This window comes from Lissotriton helveticus, chromosome 7, assembly GCF_964261635.1.
Source record: "Lissotriton helveticus chromosome 7, aLisHel1.1, whole genome shotgun sequence".
NCBI lineage: Eukaryota > Metazoa > Chordata > Amphibia > Caudata > Salamandridae > Lissotriton > Lissotriton helveticus.
In genome coordinates this window covers 47,432,173-47,449,486 of record NC_136068.1, presented here as the reverse complement: position 1 = coordinate 47,449,486, position 17,314 = coordinate 47,432,173, and the positions used below count along the sequence as shown (strand labels likewise).

Genomic DNA, 17,314 nt, shown 5'->3' with positions numbered 1-17,314 from the left:
AAATTAGATAAATTTAAAACATGACTGTAGGGGGGTGGTAACATTTGAAACATAATACCTAATTTTTTCTGTTTCTAGAAGGCAGGCAATTTCATCTGCATGTTAACAGCATACAATTTAACCTAGGTTCAAGCTCTACTTTATGATTATCTTACTGAAGTCGCTCTAGTATCCTATGGGATTATATTACACATCCCAAGCTCACCTTCCTTATAATTTTTCAGTCTCAACAATTGATCAAGGGAGGCTTCTACGTCCTTAAATAGGGGTGTAAGAGGTTGATGATTTGTTTGACAGCGAGAAGGTTGTTGCGAGTATGGGTGATGTGCCATTGTGAAGAAAGAGTGGGCTGAGACTTTTAACCCCTTCAGCGCGGATGACAAAGCCAGCTCGTCATGGGCGTTACCTGCGCTACGCGCATGACGAGCTGGCTTTGTCACGTAACGCGGGTTTTTTTAAAAATCCAGCGCGCAGCCGGAAAACCCGCTAGCGCGCATGCGGTTAAGGACAATTCAGTTCTCAAGGAGGTTGTAAAGATGACCGAGAGAGGTTGTAAAGGAGAAAGTTGTGTACCAATCAGGGTTTCCTCACATTTTATGTTTCTAAGTGAGTTCTCAGTTTTTAATGGCAGATTTGTGATGAGAGATGACAGTTTTGTTCCTCCCACGGCTTTACTTAAGGAGTTGATTGCGCTAGCCCATTTTGGACATTTGGGGCAGACAGTGACAAACTAGATTGAAGTTGAAATTCTGATAACTTTTGAGTAAGCTTACACTGTTTTGAGTAACTTTATACTATTGAGTAAGTTTACTACTTTTTGGTATTCAGAAACTCTGAATACAAGTTCCTTCTAAAGCAAAAAAAAAGTAGTACATTTAGCACTACACATGGCCAATAACCACTGGTACTGAAACACATTTCCATAGAAAATAATAGAGGTAGGGACTTAAAATTCAACAGCATAGGAAATAATGATATATTAAATTATTTGGACATAGCTAAATTATTATAAATAAATAGAAACTATTGTTTACTGTGTAGTGCTGGACTTACTACTGTTTTTAGAAGTAATTTACACTCCTATTTGAGGAGTAAGCTTACTCAAAATTGTACGCTTACTCAAAGCATAAGTGACCTTTGCAAATCAGGCCCACGGTGTTGGTCAGAAGGATGAAATGAGGTGCAGGATTACACTTGCAGCAGGGAAGTTCAACTCTACTTGGGCAGTTTCCAAAAATCATAGACATCAGGAATGCATATCTATTTTGTTTTACAAACAAATGTTTTTTTATTACTTTAAAGCAAAGCATACATCCAGAGTTGCCTTAGACTAGAGACTATTCTGACAGAGTTTTGGTCATCGTTTTGCAAAGATAATGCTATGGCTGCAAGAGTTTGGACAGGTCTCGGAGGTGTACGTGTGGGTGAAGCATTATCACACAAAGATCTATGTATGTGGAAGAGCTGTTGCGCATGATCAACAGGTGTGTAAATCTGTGTGTTTGTACAGGCTGGACTGTCGGGTTCATTAGTCTATGGGACTGTTGGCCAGCTATATACGTTTAATGGGGGTCTGGCCACTATAAACCAATATCGAAATCTACGGGATATATGGGGGCAGGACTGGGCGCTTAGAAGCAAGTCCACCAGATATTTATAACTCTCTAGATGAAGTGCTACCGACGTAGCTGTGCTTGTGTAAAAGCCAATAATGATAAAAGTCATTTTATGCATACTTATTTTGTTTACCAGGGTGCTACCTGTTAAAATCAAAGTCACATGAAAATGACAGAGTGGAAGATTCTTGCACTGCTGTTGTCCTTTCCTCAGTTGATATTCCTTTTCTTTACAAGTAGGTTCATCCTTTTGATAAATAATGCAAGCACCAGTGTGTCTCATTAGAAACGACGACAATGCGCCATTGCAGGTACAGCAAGATGCATTGAAGATCCTCAAAGGCATTGATCAACCTCTGGTGGTGGTGGCCATTGGAGGAATGTACCGTACAGGCAAGTCCTACCTTATGAACATGCTGTCTGGAAAGAAAAAAGGTAAGGCCAATATCATGCACTGTTGGGAATAAAATTATTGCCCATTAATTGGTTAACTTTTTGCCAGAAGTTTGTGTTGGTTCAGCTCAGACACCCTGCTCCTTTTCCCTTTTTCCAGGCTTTTCAATAGGATCCTCCATCCAGTCTCACACCAAGGGAATCTGGATGTGGTGTGTCCCACATCCCACAAAACCAGGCCACACCATAGTGCTGCTGGACAGTGAAGGGATCGGCGACTTGGAAAAGGTGAATGGCAAAGAATGTCACAAAAGATTGTGGAGACAGTAGAGTAGTGGTGTATATTTATCACTTTTAAATTGAGAATGCTGTGCATTAACACTAAGTTAAAAGCATAGATGAGTTATAACTCTCTTCTCCAAGGAAGACAGAATTCAAGACTTATCTCATAATTATTTTTTCATTTTTCAAGGTTGATTCGAAGAATGACTTATGGATCGTCACTTTAGCTGTGCTTCTTAGTAGCGTCTTTGTCTACAACAGTATGAAAACAATCAACCAGAAGGACATGGATCAGCTGCAGTATCCTCATATCAGAGTGGGTTTCATGAAGGTTTGAGAATGTGTAAATTGATGTCAGTTTGTCACTGGTTCATTACTGTCTACTGCATGATTATTCATTTAGGCCCCTATTATGAGTTCCCTGTTAACTGTGCAGGGAGATATTGGGATAGAAATTAATGGGGATTAAATGTTAAACTCCATAGAATGGGGAATAGCCTCCCAGGCCAAGCATTACCAGTCTCTCTGTACAGATTTTTCTCTGATTCTGGGGAATTTAACCGAGAAACTTTCCTCTGGTCAGGTGGTTAATATTTGTGGACGGCTTCATAGGCCGTGGGAGGCGAGATCGGGGTTGAGTAGGAGATATTGTTGGTGGGAAGTTTGCAGAGTTGCGGGAGGGAGTATTCTGTATTCCACCAGTAGTGTTGCACATCTTCCAGTTCTGTTTTTTCCAGCTGTTTTCTGTACCCAGACCACTTGCAGTTGCCCAGAGCAGTTTCCCCCCTACCTTATGCCACTCCGGCAGCTCATAATGGAGGCCTTATAGCCTTCCTTGACCATGCATTTATCATACTTCTACATCATCTGTGCCCTTGCATGAAGCACACGTTGAAGTAAATGCACCACCATAACAGATGGCTGTAAAAAGCTGGGATTCAGACCCAAGAATCTGAGTTTTAACTTGTTAGAAATTATGAAGAATAATTGGAGACATCCAACAGACCACCATTTTTTTGGGTAGTAATCCGAACACAGTTGACCCAATATTCCAAATATTAGATTGTATTTTCATATAAGAGAAACTGAGGGTCGCTATGTACCAATAGGTAACACAGATGCTGAAAACTTTTAATGTAAACATAAAGAATAAAGATTACCACAAATACACCGTATTTTAATAAATCAAGTGAAAAGACGAAAATATCATTAAGACAAATCTTGACCGTCTGGAATCCAAATGGATCCACCAATGAAAATCCATTGAAGAGGGATTTCACTTTATAGATGATTGGGACTGCACTAATTGGGGACAATGTTTTTAGGTCTCGCCTAGCCTTGCAGCGCGGCATACACCAAGATTTTGAATTCTCAGCACTTATTCCCCTCGGCTTACCACAAGTAGACAACCTAGTGATTAAACTAGAATCTGACTTTGCCCCATTGGTCTGTGTGCTACTCTATAGACCGCCACAGAGCATGCCACAGTTCCCACAGACTCTGAATGAACAGATGACACACCTCATAAGAAATCATGCAAAAGTACTGATGATTGGTGACTTCAATTACTGGGCCAATGACTCAGCAGGTGGACCTCACTCAGCCCAACTAACAGACATACTTACGGGGCTTAACCTCAGGCAGCATATCTCCACTGCCACACACATCAAAGGGCATATACTAGACCAGGTATGGTCTACCAACCTGACTTTGACCAATCCAGATGTCACTTCCTGTATATGGCCCGACCACTATCTCATCAAATTCTCCATAAATATTCTTACCCGACCTAAAACATTGTTACCTGATCTGATCTGAATAGCACGAGTCACTCAAACTCAGGGAGTCGGACGTACATTGACGCCAGTTGCTAGGATAATTAAGTGAGCAACACGCCTGATAAGACTCGTGCTATTCAGAGAGGAAATTGGTCTGACTCATGGGATGCAATTAAGAACATCGGTTCAGCAGAATTATATTGATGTGCAACGTTTTCATCCTGAAGATGGTCCTGTGGAATGTATAAACTGTTAGTGGACCGAAACGTCGACGTCTAACATCTTTTTGCTTATATGTGAACCTTTGTGTAAACTTGAAATCTTTACATTATGTTTTGAAAACTTTGTGATGTATGGTATTCCATTTGTCCATACAAAAAAGCAAAAGATGTTGTATACTACTTGCAAACAGGTCTAGAATGTTAGTGGTATTAATGTTGCCATGTTGCATCTTTGAATTGACCATAATAAATATTGGTACATTATGATAATGCCATGCATTGTTTAAAGTATGCTCACTTGTTGTGACCAATTATAAATTAGAAACTATTGCAGAATAATTCCTTAGGGGACACTTTTGTATTTTTGTTATCAATCATACCCATTCCTCGTGGGATAATTGGGTGGCTCTGTCTTATTTAAGACTGTCAGTACAAGACACCCTGCAAAAGAAGGGAGATAGATGCTCCCCCAGGCCCTAGTGCTGCTGGATCTCTCCGCTGCCTTTGACACGGTCGACCATAGCATCCTGATCGACCGTGTCAGGGACGCGGGAATCCAAGGAACAGCCTTCGAATGGACCAGTTCCTTCTTAACAACCCATTCGCAGGCGGTTCGCCTCAGCCACTTCACAACTCCCAAGATTAAAACTACATGTGGTGTTCCCCAGGGATCCTCACTTTCCCCTCATCTTTTTAATCTATACCTTCTCCCATTGATCCATGCACTGAAATAAAAGGAAGGTTTAAACCTTCAACTATGCGGATGATTTCCAGCTAGTACTCCCCATCAACAACTCTCCTGCCACCATTCACGAATTCCAGATAACGATGCTGTTTATCCGTATCCATATTCCCTGCAAGATACCTATGACTGCTGCTCTATTTAGACTAGTTCTAAGGTGTATCCAGCCCTTCCTTTCATCCTCTTCTTCATTCTTCTGCCATGACCGTCTTACCATACCTGTGCCATTTACTTCCCAGCACTACGCCTCTGACATGAACCTGGCTCTCACTCACCATACTATTACCTGCCAAATACCTTACACTATTACATTACCATAGCAATTCCAGCTGCCACTGTTTTCAGTTTGTACTGGATTAGTGGTATTTGACTAGGTTATGGCGCCTCAAAGGAATGTACACCTTACTTGTTACTCTTATGATTGCTAGAATAAGATACGGTGCTACAAGGAAAAGAGAACCACTTTCACTCTTCTAGTTTGGCCGAGGCCACAAAGCATATAATACTCCTTAGCACACGTTAGGTAGAGTTTAGAAAGTTCACATGTGTTTCCACCATGCATCAGTCATACAGTCAACAATAATTTCAATTCCTTGTATTCAGGTTTGTTGATGATGTAGTTTTATTTCTGGAGACGTCACAGCCAACACGTGTTTCGTCGTTGAGGGAATGTAACCCACGACTTTCTCAAGGCTGTTAGATAAAGACATGTGATGTTGTAACATACTGTTCGTGGTAATTGCATCATTTACATTACATATTAAGTACATGTTGTGTTCTTAATTTCAGTTGGAATAGGTGGCGGTTGTGATTGTAATTATTTTACGTTGTTGAGATACTATTTTTATCCTTACAAAAATGTATCAATGCATCTCCTTAATGCATACATTCAGTGCTTATGACAGAGTTGGAAGTCTATGGACCCATTAAATAATGGAGAGGCCAGTGGTTTTGTTTATCTTCATGCATCTAGTGATTAGACGTGAAAGGTGCTTTATTCTTTTAGCTGTTGAGGTTCTTATTTTGTGTGAATGGTGATAGCATGCATACATGTGAATCATGCTTGAAATACCTATTCTCCAAATCGTCAGTTTCTCTATGGGGAAAAGATTCAGAATGAGATTTAGTTCTAATCCCAGTCTTCGCCCTATTATATTAGTTTTCTTATTTAGTTTCTAGCATTATTTTGGGTTATATACTTACATTTGTTGAGGTGATAATTATATTCTTTGTGTTCCTTCATTTAAAGTGGTTTTCTTCATTGAGCCTTGGTTTAGAATAAACAAGCTTTTAAAAGAAACACTTATACATGATGAACTCCAAACATTAAATCTGCATTTGCTTAAAGAAACTATTTTGGTAGTAAACCCTGCCTAGCTTCCGTACTTATAATTTTTATATGCAGCCCTTACATGACTTATTTTGCTAAGGTTGAATTGTCTAAAAACATTCGATTTTTAGGCCTACACATTTAAATTAAATTACAGATGGCCTTATGCTCAAAATACATTTCAATAGTGATTTTGTTCATGCCTTTTATTTCGTTATCTGCTGGTGCTGAACGTCGGTACGTTCTGTTGCCTTCTTCTAGTCTGATATAACTGAAAGCATGCCACATGGAAATTAGGTTTGTGTTTACTCAACTAGCTGTGTTATACTTCATAATATTACCAAGCCATTCTGAACGTGGTGTGTACGCGACATCCATGGTCGAACCAGCATCATAATTACCTAATGCCTGGTGTTTTTTTGGGAGTAGGAAGGCATGAGGTGAACTCCATGAGCTCTGTCTGATGCACCTCACTGACCTCTGGACAGGCCTCTCAGATGCTTACTTTCGGGGGGGGGCGGGGGGGGAAGCTTTGTTGAAGGGATGGAGTACAGTCAAACCACCCTTCAATCAATGAGAGTTAATCATCCTGTCTGTGATCATGTGAACTTGAAAATACAACCATTTTTTTAAATGAGAGAAATTTGAAGTATAGAACATTTTTCAAAATTTAGAATATTTTTCTGCACCTTAAATTTGTCCCACTTATAAACATGGCTGTATTTTTCAGTTATATATATACATGACACTGTATATCCCAGCCACTGGAAGCAAGATTATTGCTGTGTGTAAATTCAACACTCTGAAATGGGAGAAAATGAAACTTAAAAGTTAACTTTGTTTGTAGGGATTCCATAAAACTCATAATTTACATTTTCTCCCATTTAAAAGTGTTGCATCCACAATTAGACGCCATCTTGCCCCCAGTGGCCTGTAGATAATGTGCCATATTTATAACAGAAAACCAGTCATTTGTTCAAATGTTGAGGAATTTTAAATTGAAGAAACATGCTTCCAAAAATTTTGAGACTTAATTGGCTTAATTGACAGTTGAGAAAAACTGACTGAATGTCTATAGAAATATTTTCTTCACCTTGCATTTGTCTCTTTTTTTAAATACTAGTTGTCAGTCACGGTGCAGTGTCTACTGGCCAATTGGAGCAAGAGGTCTGCTGTTTCTAAATAAGACACTTTGAAATGGGAGAAAATTAAAACGAAGAGTTAATTTAGCCATTAAGGTAACTTCATTTTAATTTTCTCCCATTTAAAAGCACTCAGAAGCATCATTTGTTCTCACCCAATATTGAGTTGACTAGGGCATTTATTTACGACTCATTTAAGACTTTATTTTTCTGGCAACTGCCGCTATTTACCTTTCTTGATAGAAAACGATCAGCAGTGGTCTGTAAAATACCAGAATCACTTTAGCATTCTCTAGATTACAGGCAATAGAAATTGTCTTCCACAAACACCCGTAGACAATAATATTTTTTTCAAACCGTGTATTTTCAGTGATATGACCACCAAAGGCCCAGATTTTACATTGAAAAACAGAGCTTTGGACTATACCATTTCCCGCTGAAAGGCAATATTTCTTTCCATGTGTTCCCATACCTAGCATGTCACGCAGTTTGGCGCTTACTTTCCCTCCATATTTTCAGCACCCAGGCTAATCTGCTGCATAGCTAAATACATTTAAGGTCCCAAAGGCGAGACCGTTTGCATTGCAAATGCTTCTTGAACTTTCCTCACTGCTCTGGAACTTCCACTTCAGACTCCCTCCCCACCCCCCCAAGATTGTACCATTTCCAATGTTGGGAGTTTGTATGACAGCAAGAGGCAGTAGTACATGTATTAACATTAGCAATACCAAGTTCCTAATTGCGATTCAAAGTGAATTGCAATTAGGAAATCAATATTCTTAATTTTTGTAACTCCTTTCGAGTTTCAATAGCGATTCCTAGTGAATCGCAAATAGACCTACCTCATGGCTGGTACTTGACTTAGTTCTTTTTTGACATGTATGTGTGATGATGTTTCAACCCAAGCAACTGTGCATTTTATCTTATTTTGCACATTGTATCTTACGTTAACGGTTCGATTTTTACGCCCCACCCTTCTGCACAAGCAATTGTCCTCACATAAAGTAGGCCTTTGATATATAAAATCTTTAGACTCCATTAGAATCTGTATGCCTCACTTAATTATATCATTGCTGCTATAAAACTTAGGAAACATTATGCAATGTAAAAGTTTATATTCTGGATTTTTTTTATCGTTTTATAGGAATACCAAATATTTGACAGTTATTTTACGAGCCTTATCAAACCGTTTTGCTGTCCCAATTGCGCATTGTATTTTAATCTATCCCCTGTATAGATGGCTATGGCCACATTGATTTTATGAACTTCATATGTTTGGCACAACTATATTTTGCTTCTTGTGAACATATTACATTTTTTTGTTATAAAAATTATTTATTGTTTTCTTAACCTGTGGGAAGACGTAATATATTTTATCTATTTTATTTTTGGTGCTGTTATGTACTTTTTAATGTGATAATGTTTTTTCAGGGATGTGCTTTATTGACCATGTTTGGCTGAATAAAGACTTTTGATTGATTGAATATTAATGAGGTAGGTCGCAATGTGCGACCCATTAGGAATTAAAGCCATCACAGGGATGTAAGCCTGCTGGGTTCAGCAGACGACAATGTCTGTGATTTCTTTTAAATAAAGTTGTCTTTTTTATTTGTTTTAAAATGCAGGCTGTTTTCCTTAAAGGAGAATGAGATGTGCTTAACCCCTCCACTGCTGGTGACGGAACCACTCCGTCATCAGCCGTGGTCGCGCTGTGCTGATGACGGAGCGGTTCCGTCACGGCCCGCTCGGCACGCCTGCGCGGCGCCGATTCCGCGCCTGCACTGAGCGTTCTATTGAGCAGGCGGGGCCATGACGGAACCGCTCCATCATGAGCCAAGCGCAACCGACGCTGGTGACGGAGCGGTTCTGTCACCAGCATGCGCCCGCCGCTCGGCCGCCCTCCCCCCTTAGCACTGCGGCGGAATAGCGGCCTCAGTGAAGGGGTTAAAAGAACAAATGAAACTTGATTTTTTTTTTGTAAAACCTTTATTTGTGTTTTTGCGAAAAAAGTGACACATAGAAATAAAGATGAGCGACAATTCCGCACAACTTCCCACACAGGGGGGCAATCCGGGAGGCACGATCCAGGGCCTTATAAGCAAAAGAGCAAAGTCCATGCAGTTCATTGGAACAGTCCAGAAGATAGCAGAATCATTCAGGCATTATGTGAAAGAAAGCACAGGTCAACCGACCAAGCCGGGAAGAACGCTCAGTCAGGCAGGACAGCAACCGTAAGGAACACCGCTCGTTGCGTTGAACCTGTGCCTGCCTCAATCATCAGTAAGAATGTCGCAAGAAAAACAAGGAATAAAGAGAACTCGCCCCTCCCCCCTCCCCTCTCCCCCCCCCCCCCAGTGGTGGTGACATCATTCATTCTAGCAGTCATTCCGGTTATAACATTCATACCTGGAACAAATGAAGGGACCGAATCGTGGCCGGACAGACTGTGGATGGTAAACCTTTGGAGAGGAAGCGCACCAAGGGACCCCAGCAAAAAATAAAGTTCTTAAAGTGACCTAGAAAAATGTCCGCTACCCGTTCCATGCTCAGCAGCCTCCACAACCTCTCATGCCACAGGGAGATCGCGGGGGCCGTCGGCGTCTTCCAGGCCGCAGCTAAAGTGAGTTTCGCAGCTCCGAGACATAACCATAGTATCTGCTTATCTGCTCGGGTTTGGTGTTCGAGCTCTGGGTCCCGAAGACCTAGCAAGATGTAAGCTATGGAGCCATCAACAGGGTACCCTAGGATCTCTCGGATATGAGACAAGATCTCCTCCCAGTATGGGCGGATGACCGGACAGTCCCACCAGATGTGGCGAAAATCTCCAAGTAGACCACAGCCTCTCCAGCATCTGTCAGAGGAGGCCGGGAAAATGCGGTGCAGTTTAGCAGGGTATAGATACCAATCCATGAGAGTCTTGAGGTGGGCCTCTGTGAGTTCCACCGAGTGGTTATGCACAGCGATGTCCCTCCATAGGCGTGACCACTCCCCCTCCGAGATGTCTCGTCCGAGGAAGTCTTCCCATGCACTCATGTATCAGGGGCGAGGTGACACTGCGGAGATGAGCAAAAGGCCATAGAGGAAGGAGATGACTCCTTTCATAGAGGAGGTTCGCAATAGGAAAGCTTCGAAGGTGGAGGGTGGTCTCGTGGCCCCGGCGTGGACTGCAGAGGGCATGGCCCAAGAGAGCAGCTGGACGTGGCGAAAGCGCTCAGACCTCTGCACTCCGTAGTCCCGCATACAGTTGTCAAAGGTTAGTGGGGCATGGCCATGGAATAGGTGCATGAGAGCGCGGCATCCCCCTTCTCGCCAAGCATCGAAAGGCACTTCTTGTAGTGCCAGTGGGAAGGCTGGGTTAAAGTGTAGTGGTGTGAAGGGAGAGGGGAACGAAGTCCATCGATCATCCCCAGTCACCGTGTCCCAGACCTTGAGGGTAGTGCCCATGGGAGTACTAATGTATGCGTTTTTGGGCCTGTCGCTCTTGGGTTTCCACGCCAAATCCCAGATTGATCTGCCCGCTACACTTCTATCCATGTGCAGCCAGTGTTTCTCAGAGAATTGTTGAGACCACTCCACTATGACCCGCAGTTGTGCGGCTTTGTAGTATAGATGCATGTCGGGGAGGCCCACCCCTCCCACCTTCCGCGGCCGGCGGAGTGTAGCAAAGGAGAACCGCGCTCTACCCCCTGCCAGATGAACCGTTGCATCTGGGTCTTGAGACGCCGGAAGAAGTCAGTCTCCAGCGGTATAGGGAGCGCCTGGAAGAGATATAAGAATTTGGGGAGAATAACCATTTTAAGCGCGTGAATTCTACCCAGCCACGATAAGTATTTCGGCTTCCAGCGCTCCAGGTCTGCACATGTTTGTGCCAACAATTGGGGGAAATTTGCCACGTATAGTTGCCCAATCGAGGGAGTCAACCGCACTCCTAAGTACAGGATGGAATGGGGGCCCCACGACCAGGGCGTGAGTGACCGCAGTTCATCCACCTCCGCCGCGGGGAGTGTAAGATTGAGGTCAAAGGACTTATCGTAATTTACTTTGAAACCCGCTACCTCCTCGAAGCGCAGGAGAGCCTGCTGGACATGCGGGAGAGAATGGGCTGGGTCTTTAATAAAGAGGAGAACGTCATCGGCAAAAAGGGTAATCTTATGTTGCTCTCCCTTGAACAGGATCCCATGTATCTCCTCATGCTCACGCACAGCAAGTGCCAGCGGTTCGATACTCAGGGCAAAGAGCAGAGGAGAGAGGGGACAGCCCTGCCTGGTGCCACGCGAGTGGGGGAAAAACGCAGAGAGATGGCCATTTACTGCCACCCTGGAGCGGGGGTTGCTGTAATTCGCTCTTACCATCAAGAGGAATTTAGTGGAAAAGCCAAAGGCGGCCAGAGTATGAAATAAGAAGCCCCAATCCACCCGATCAAAGGCTTTTTCGGCGTCTAGACCAACTAGAACTGCCGGGATCCTGAACCTCTGGGCCTTCTCTATCAGGTGGCTGATTCTTCTTGTGTTATCCTGGGTTTGGCGGCCCTTAATGAATCCAGATTGATCTGGATGAATGAGCGCCGGCATCAGGTCTTGAAGCCGCCCCGCAATAACGGAAGAGTACAGCTTGGCGTCGATATTGAGGAGAGCTATCGGCCGGTATGAGGAGCATTTGGACAGATCTTTCCCCGGTTTGGGGTTAAACGAGATGACCGCCTCGGCAATGGATCCCGGCGTCTTCCCGGTTTCCGCCATGGTATTAAAAAGAGAAACCAGAAAGTCGCTGACTTCTGATGCGAAGGATTGATAGAATAAAGCCGTATATCCATCCAGCCCAGGCGCCTTATGGGGTTTCTGGTTTTTAATAGCATCCAGGACCTCCTCTCTGGTAAACGTAGCCTCGAGTAACTCATTCCATTCTCGGGAAACCTGGGGAAGCGAAAGGTCACCTAGATAGGCCCGTTGGTCATCAGGGTTAGAAGCTTCCCCTCTGTAGAGCGCTGCGTAGAAGCGTCCAAAGAGGTCAGCCTTGGCCTCATCCCGATGGTGCAGGGTCCCTGCAGCATCTTGAACACCTCCTATATACTCCCGTTCCCGCTTATCCCGGAGTTGGCGAGCCAGGTGTCTCCCCACTTTGTTCCCCTGGGCATAGGAGAGGTGTCGGAGTCTAAGTAGAGTGAACTCTGCCCTGTTGTTATAGTGAGCTCTAAGTTTCCCCCGAACCACCGTTAATGGGCGAAGGGTCAACCTGGAAGGATTCCGTTTATGTTCTTGTTCAAGAACCTCTAGTTCCTTTTCCAATTCCTCCCGCTCCTTACGTCTCAGCTTATTGAGGTTGGCATTGAGGGCCAAGCAGGTGCCCCTCATTGACGCCTTAAAGGCGTCCCATGTGATGAAGGTCGACGTATCGGCCACAGGGTGAAGATCAAAAAATTCACGTATGGCCTTGCGCAATGCCTTACAGGAAGTCTCATCCCGTATAAGCCAGGCGGGGAAGTACCATTTGCGTTTCCCGTCCCCCCTTGCCGACCAGTGCAAACAGAGCACGAGCAAACTGTGTTCAGAGACCGAGAGCAGGAACATTCGGGCGTCACGGACATCCCCCCTAAGGGACTGGTTCAAAAAAATGGGATCCAGGCGAGAATAGGTGTGGTGGACGTGGGAGAAGAAGGTGTAGTCCCTAGATTGGGGATGGAGAGAGCGCCACCCATCCACCAGCCCCAGGTCTCCTATCAGGCGCTGCGTCTCAGCTGAAAAGTATCTGAACGTTGAGTATGAGAGCTATCCATTCCCTTATGCCATACTAGATTAAAGTCCCCTAGCAAAAACAAAGCGCCCTCCACAAAGTCATCCACCCTCCGCAATAGATCCTGAAGAAAGCCATTCTGGCCAACATTCGGGGCATACACTACCACAAAGGTGCACATTTTATCATACAACAACTCCTTGACCATCAGCCAACGACCATCCTTATCACTGCGTACCCCCATGGGCTGAAAGTGAAGGTCAGACCGGAAGACCAGGGCCACCCCTCCATGCTTCGTGGCAGCCGATGACCTGTAGATAAGGGGGAATTTTTTATGTTTAAGGCGCAGTTAATCCTTGCGTGCCAGGTGTGTCTCATGGAGGCCCACCACATCCAGTTGGTGATCAAGTACATACTTCCAAATTTTCTGGCGCTTCTGCGGGGAATTCAAGCCTTTCACATTCCAAGTACCTATAGTTAGTGGCATCACTTAATGATAATCTCACCCCCCGCCCTCCGTACATAGCATAGACATCTCACAACCCCCTTCACCCAGTGCAGCCAAACGGCCCGACGTATCGGCATCTCCAACCATAAGCAACTGCGAAGGGTCCAATCCGGGCAGACATGCTCCCCTCCGTACCTCCCCAGACTCCTACCCTCCGCCCTCGGCCACCATGCTCTCTGCGAATCCAGAATTATTGGGTCAAAAGGCATAAATCTAGCAGACCACCACTTGACATCCATCCTCAGGCATATTTCTTGGTCACCACCACCATCTCCCCAGTACCCAACTACCCCCCTCCCTCAGAAGCCCACCCATCCTTCCTTCCCCCCCAAACCCCGTAAGCCCCACAAAGGAACAACAAAACAAGTGAAAGCAATAGGAGGGAACAAGGAAAATTATCACCAAACAGGTCAGAGGGAGCAATAGTCCCAACAAGCGGATGCGGATAGGCACCCTCAAGGAGCGAGGGTCGGGGGAACAGTCAGTGGTCCCCCCAAGTCCAGGTCCGGGGTGTCTTCCCAAAAAGTACATAAGGACCCACAGTACCTGAATCGGAGGTGTCCCCCCCCCCGACGCCATCCACTTAGCCGACCAGGACTCAGGCCGCTCCGGAGCTGTTTCTAGTTGTAGCCTCCGTCACTGTGGTCACAGAGCCAACCGCTGCACCCCTCTCCTGCAGGCTGGTCGTGGGGTCTGGTCTCCTCATTGCCGCTGCACCGCCCACTCTCTGCCAGGCTGGAGAGCGCCGTCTCCGTCTCGCCGGGGAGCTCCCTCCTCTCGGGGAGGGGGCCGCGTCGGTCTGGCCCAGCAGATCTTTGGCAGCTTGCAGGGAGCGGATCTGAACCAACCTGTTCTGCCATCTGAAGATGAGACAAAAGGGGTGACCCCAGGAGTAGGCCACATTCTGGTCTCGCAAAAAGGCGGTAACAGGTCGAAATACGCGCCGTTTCTGAAGCGTCGATGCCGCCAAATCCTGAAAGAGCTGAGGATGATGATCCCGAAATTGCAACGAAGAAATCCCCCGTGCCTTCCTGAGTATGCGCTCCTTTAGTTGGAAATCGTGGACGCAAACCAGGATGTCAGGGGGGGGGAGCTCCACGGCCTCTTGGCAGACCAACTCTATGGACCCTGTCCATACGAATCTCGTGAAGATCTTCCTCTCCCAGGATCTGCAGAAAGAGGGCCTCTACATAACCCCGCAGGTCTCCGGCTTCTCCATCCCAAGGCACCGCCCGGATACGGATGTTATTCCGGCGGGACCGATTTTCCAGGTCTTCTGTGTGGGCTTCGAGGTCCAGGTTCTGTTCCGTGAGGCGGATCACGTCCTGCTGGACCTGGTGCACCTCGTCGGCCATCCCCAGATCATGTTCCTCTAGTGTGGCCACTCGCTCACCAATTTCATCCACATCTCTCCTCATCTCGCGGAGGTCCGAAGAGAGTTGGGAGCGGAGCTCCGAGATGTCCTCCTTTATCGCGGAGAAGAGTTCTAGCATGAAGGCTTTCGTGGCAGGTGCTTCATCATCTCTTGGTTTGGGCGAGACGCTGGGGCCCGGCGACGCCGGTTGCTGGGAGTTACTTGGTGGGGCGTCCTTGCCCGGCTTCTCTTTGCGTTGCCGGTTGGCCATTGCTCTTCGTCGCCTGGGTAATCACCCCAAAGGCACACCAGGGCAGCGACCGCCTCGCTGGATGGGGACATCAGGGGCCTCTCCGCGGCTTCGCAGTCGTCATCGCCCCCTGTAGGTCCCAGTCGTGAACAGGGGCAGGATACCCCAAGCCGAGACAGCTATGTTGGCCGTAGGACGCGGCGGGAGGGAGAGGTTCCGTAGCACAGCACTGCTGTAGTTCGCCACCAAAGTCCCAGAGAAACAGCAGGTAAGTCCATGATGTGCAGCCTTGGCGAGTATTCCTGGTGGGGTTAATAAGCGATCTGCCCTTCCCAGAGGGGCAGCAACAGCAGACCGCGGTCTCCCCACAGCTCACTGGGCCCAGGGGTCCAGGGAGCGCCAATCGTCCGCGACAGCCAACAGACGGTTCAGTCAGGCACCACTGAAGGCACCCTCCGGACTCTCCAGGAGCAGAGGGCCGGGCCCCTTGTGTCCCAGCTGCAGCCTTCAACGTGCCAGAGGGGCCTCTCAGGGGTTCGCGATAGGGAGGTACCTAATCTGCTCTCACCCGGGTAGGAGCTGCCAGACCGCCGATAGGCCCGGGTATTGCCTCCTCGCTCCCCACTATCCGTACTGGTTACGTCAGGTGGCCGCGAATCCACAGGAGCAGTCCTAAAGCAAGGGCAGAGGGGCACCGCTGGACACCTACACAAAGCATGGAGCGGGCATTTCAGGTCTTTACCAGTACCAGTCGCACCGTCCGGTCTCCAGGGCCCGATGGCACCGCTGTCTCCACACCAACTCGGGCGGAGCGCGAGCGCAGCTCCCATGCCCAGAGGCCTCGAGTATTGCTATCCCCACTCAGCCAGGGGATCGGAGAGTGTCGGAAGTCCTAGGCCCCCGGTGCTCGGGAATCCCGGGTCCGCGGCAGGCCCAAACCACCGCCTCGTGGCTTAGCGAGATATGAGCCTGTGGGCCTGTGGGCCTGTAAGCGGAGAGTTGTGGCTCACTGGTTAGAGGCGGCAGACCTGTAAGCAGAGAACGGCCCGGGACCAGGGTTCAATTCCCGGCGCGGCAGGGTCTTGGACCAGGGTCAACGAACTCGATAATTCTCGCCTCAGTGCCTACTCTAACCAGGGAACACACTCGGTAACTCTGGGCATTAAGCTTGCCTCATCTCTACAACGGCCCCCCACAGACGCCGGGGATGCCTTGTTTCACCCTGGAGATACCCAGAAAGGGACCATCTCACAGGGAAAACCAGGACGGGTTCCCCAGCGGTCTACAGCGCCAGGACACTCAGGTAGAGTAACAGTGCGCTTTACAAGTATCCCACATTTACATTTAAGCCACGGCCTCGTGTGTTGCACAATGCCGGACCGGAGCGTCCACCAGTCCCGCTACTTCTGGGCGCCAGCAGCCCGTAGTGCTGCTCGGCACCCTCCGTCGGCCTGGGGGTGCTAGTCTTCGCTCCGCTGGAGCTCGCTGCAGTGCCGCCGTCAGCCGCCTCGCGGGCTGTCTCCGTGGCGCGACAGGGCTCCACAGCCCCGGCCGCGGTCGTCACTACAGCTCCCGGCTCAACGCCGGCCACGCCACACCACAGACCGCCAGCAAACAGGGGCGCACCACGTCACAAGGAGGACCGCTAGGGAGCCCAAACTTTCAGGATCGCCTCTGGGGCCGATGCCACACTCCCGGTTAGGTCTCCGATGGCCCTGGCAGGCGCAAGACAAAGCTCAGCAGGTTTGGCGTCGGAGGGACCGAGTAGAGTGTCCTACTCCGCCGCCATCTTGACTCCGCCCCCCCAGTTTGATTTTTTAAGAGTGGGTAGTGGTCAGTGTGACCACTGCCTGCTCTTAAAAATATTAATATTTACATTTTCAAAGGGGAAAGGGGCCCCTTTTGCAAATGGGTTACTACCAGTTAGAAATTGGTGGTGAGCTATTACTGTTTTGCGACCAAAATTTG

General features: G+C 47.1%; 1 protein-coding gene across 3 annotated transcripts in view; it reads left to right on the top strand.

Annotated features, from left to right (window-relative positions):
- LOC144766597 (guanylate-binding protein 1-like) overlaps positions 1-17,314 on the top strand; it is a 246,795-nt gene that overhangs the window by 69,431 nt on the left and 160,050 nt on the right. For 2 of the 3 annotated variants that reach the window (XM_078650388.1, XM_078650390.1), the window contains exons 2-4: positions 1,857-2,051; positions 2,170-2,297; positions 2,482-2,591. In XM_078650388.1, coding sequence (XP_078506514.1) covers positions 1,877-2,051; positions 2,170-2,297; positions 2,482-2,591 — 413 coding nt within the window. In that variant the 5' untranslated portion in view covers positions 1,857-1,876. Of the gene's footprint in view, positions 1-1,853; positions 2,052-2,169; positions 2,298-2,481; positions 2,592-17,314 lie in introns of all 3 variants that reach the window. The other variant, XM_078650389.1, reaches the window with a different exon arrangement.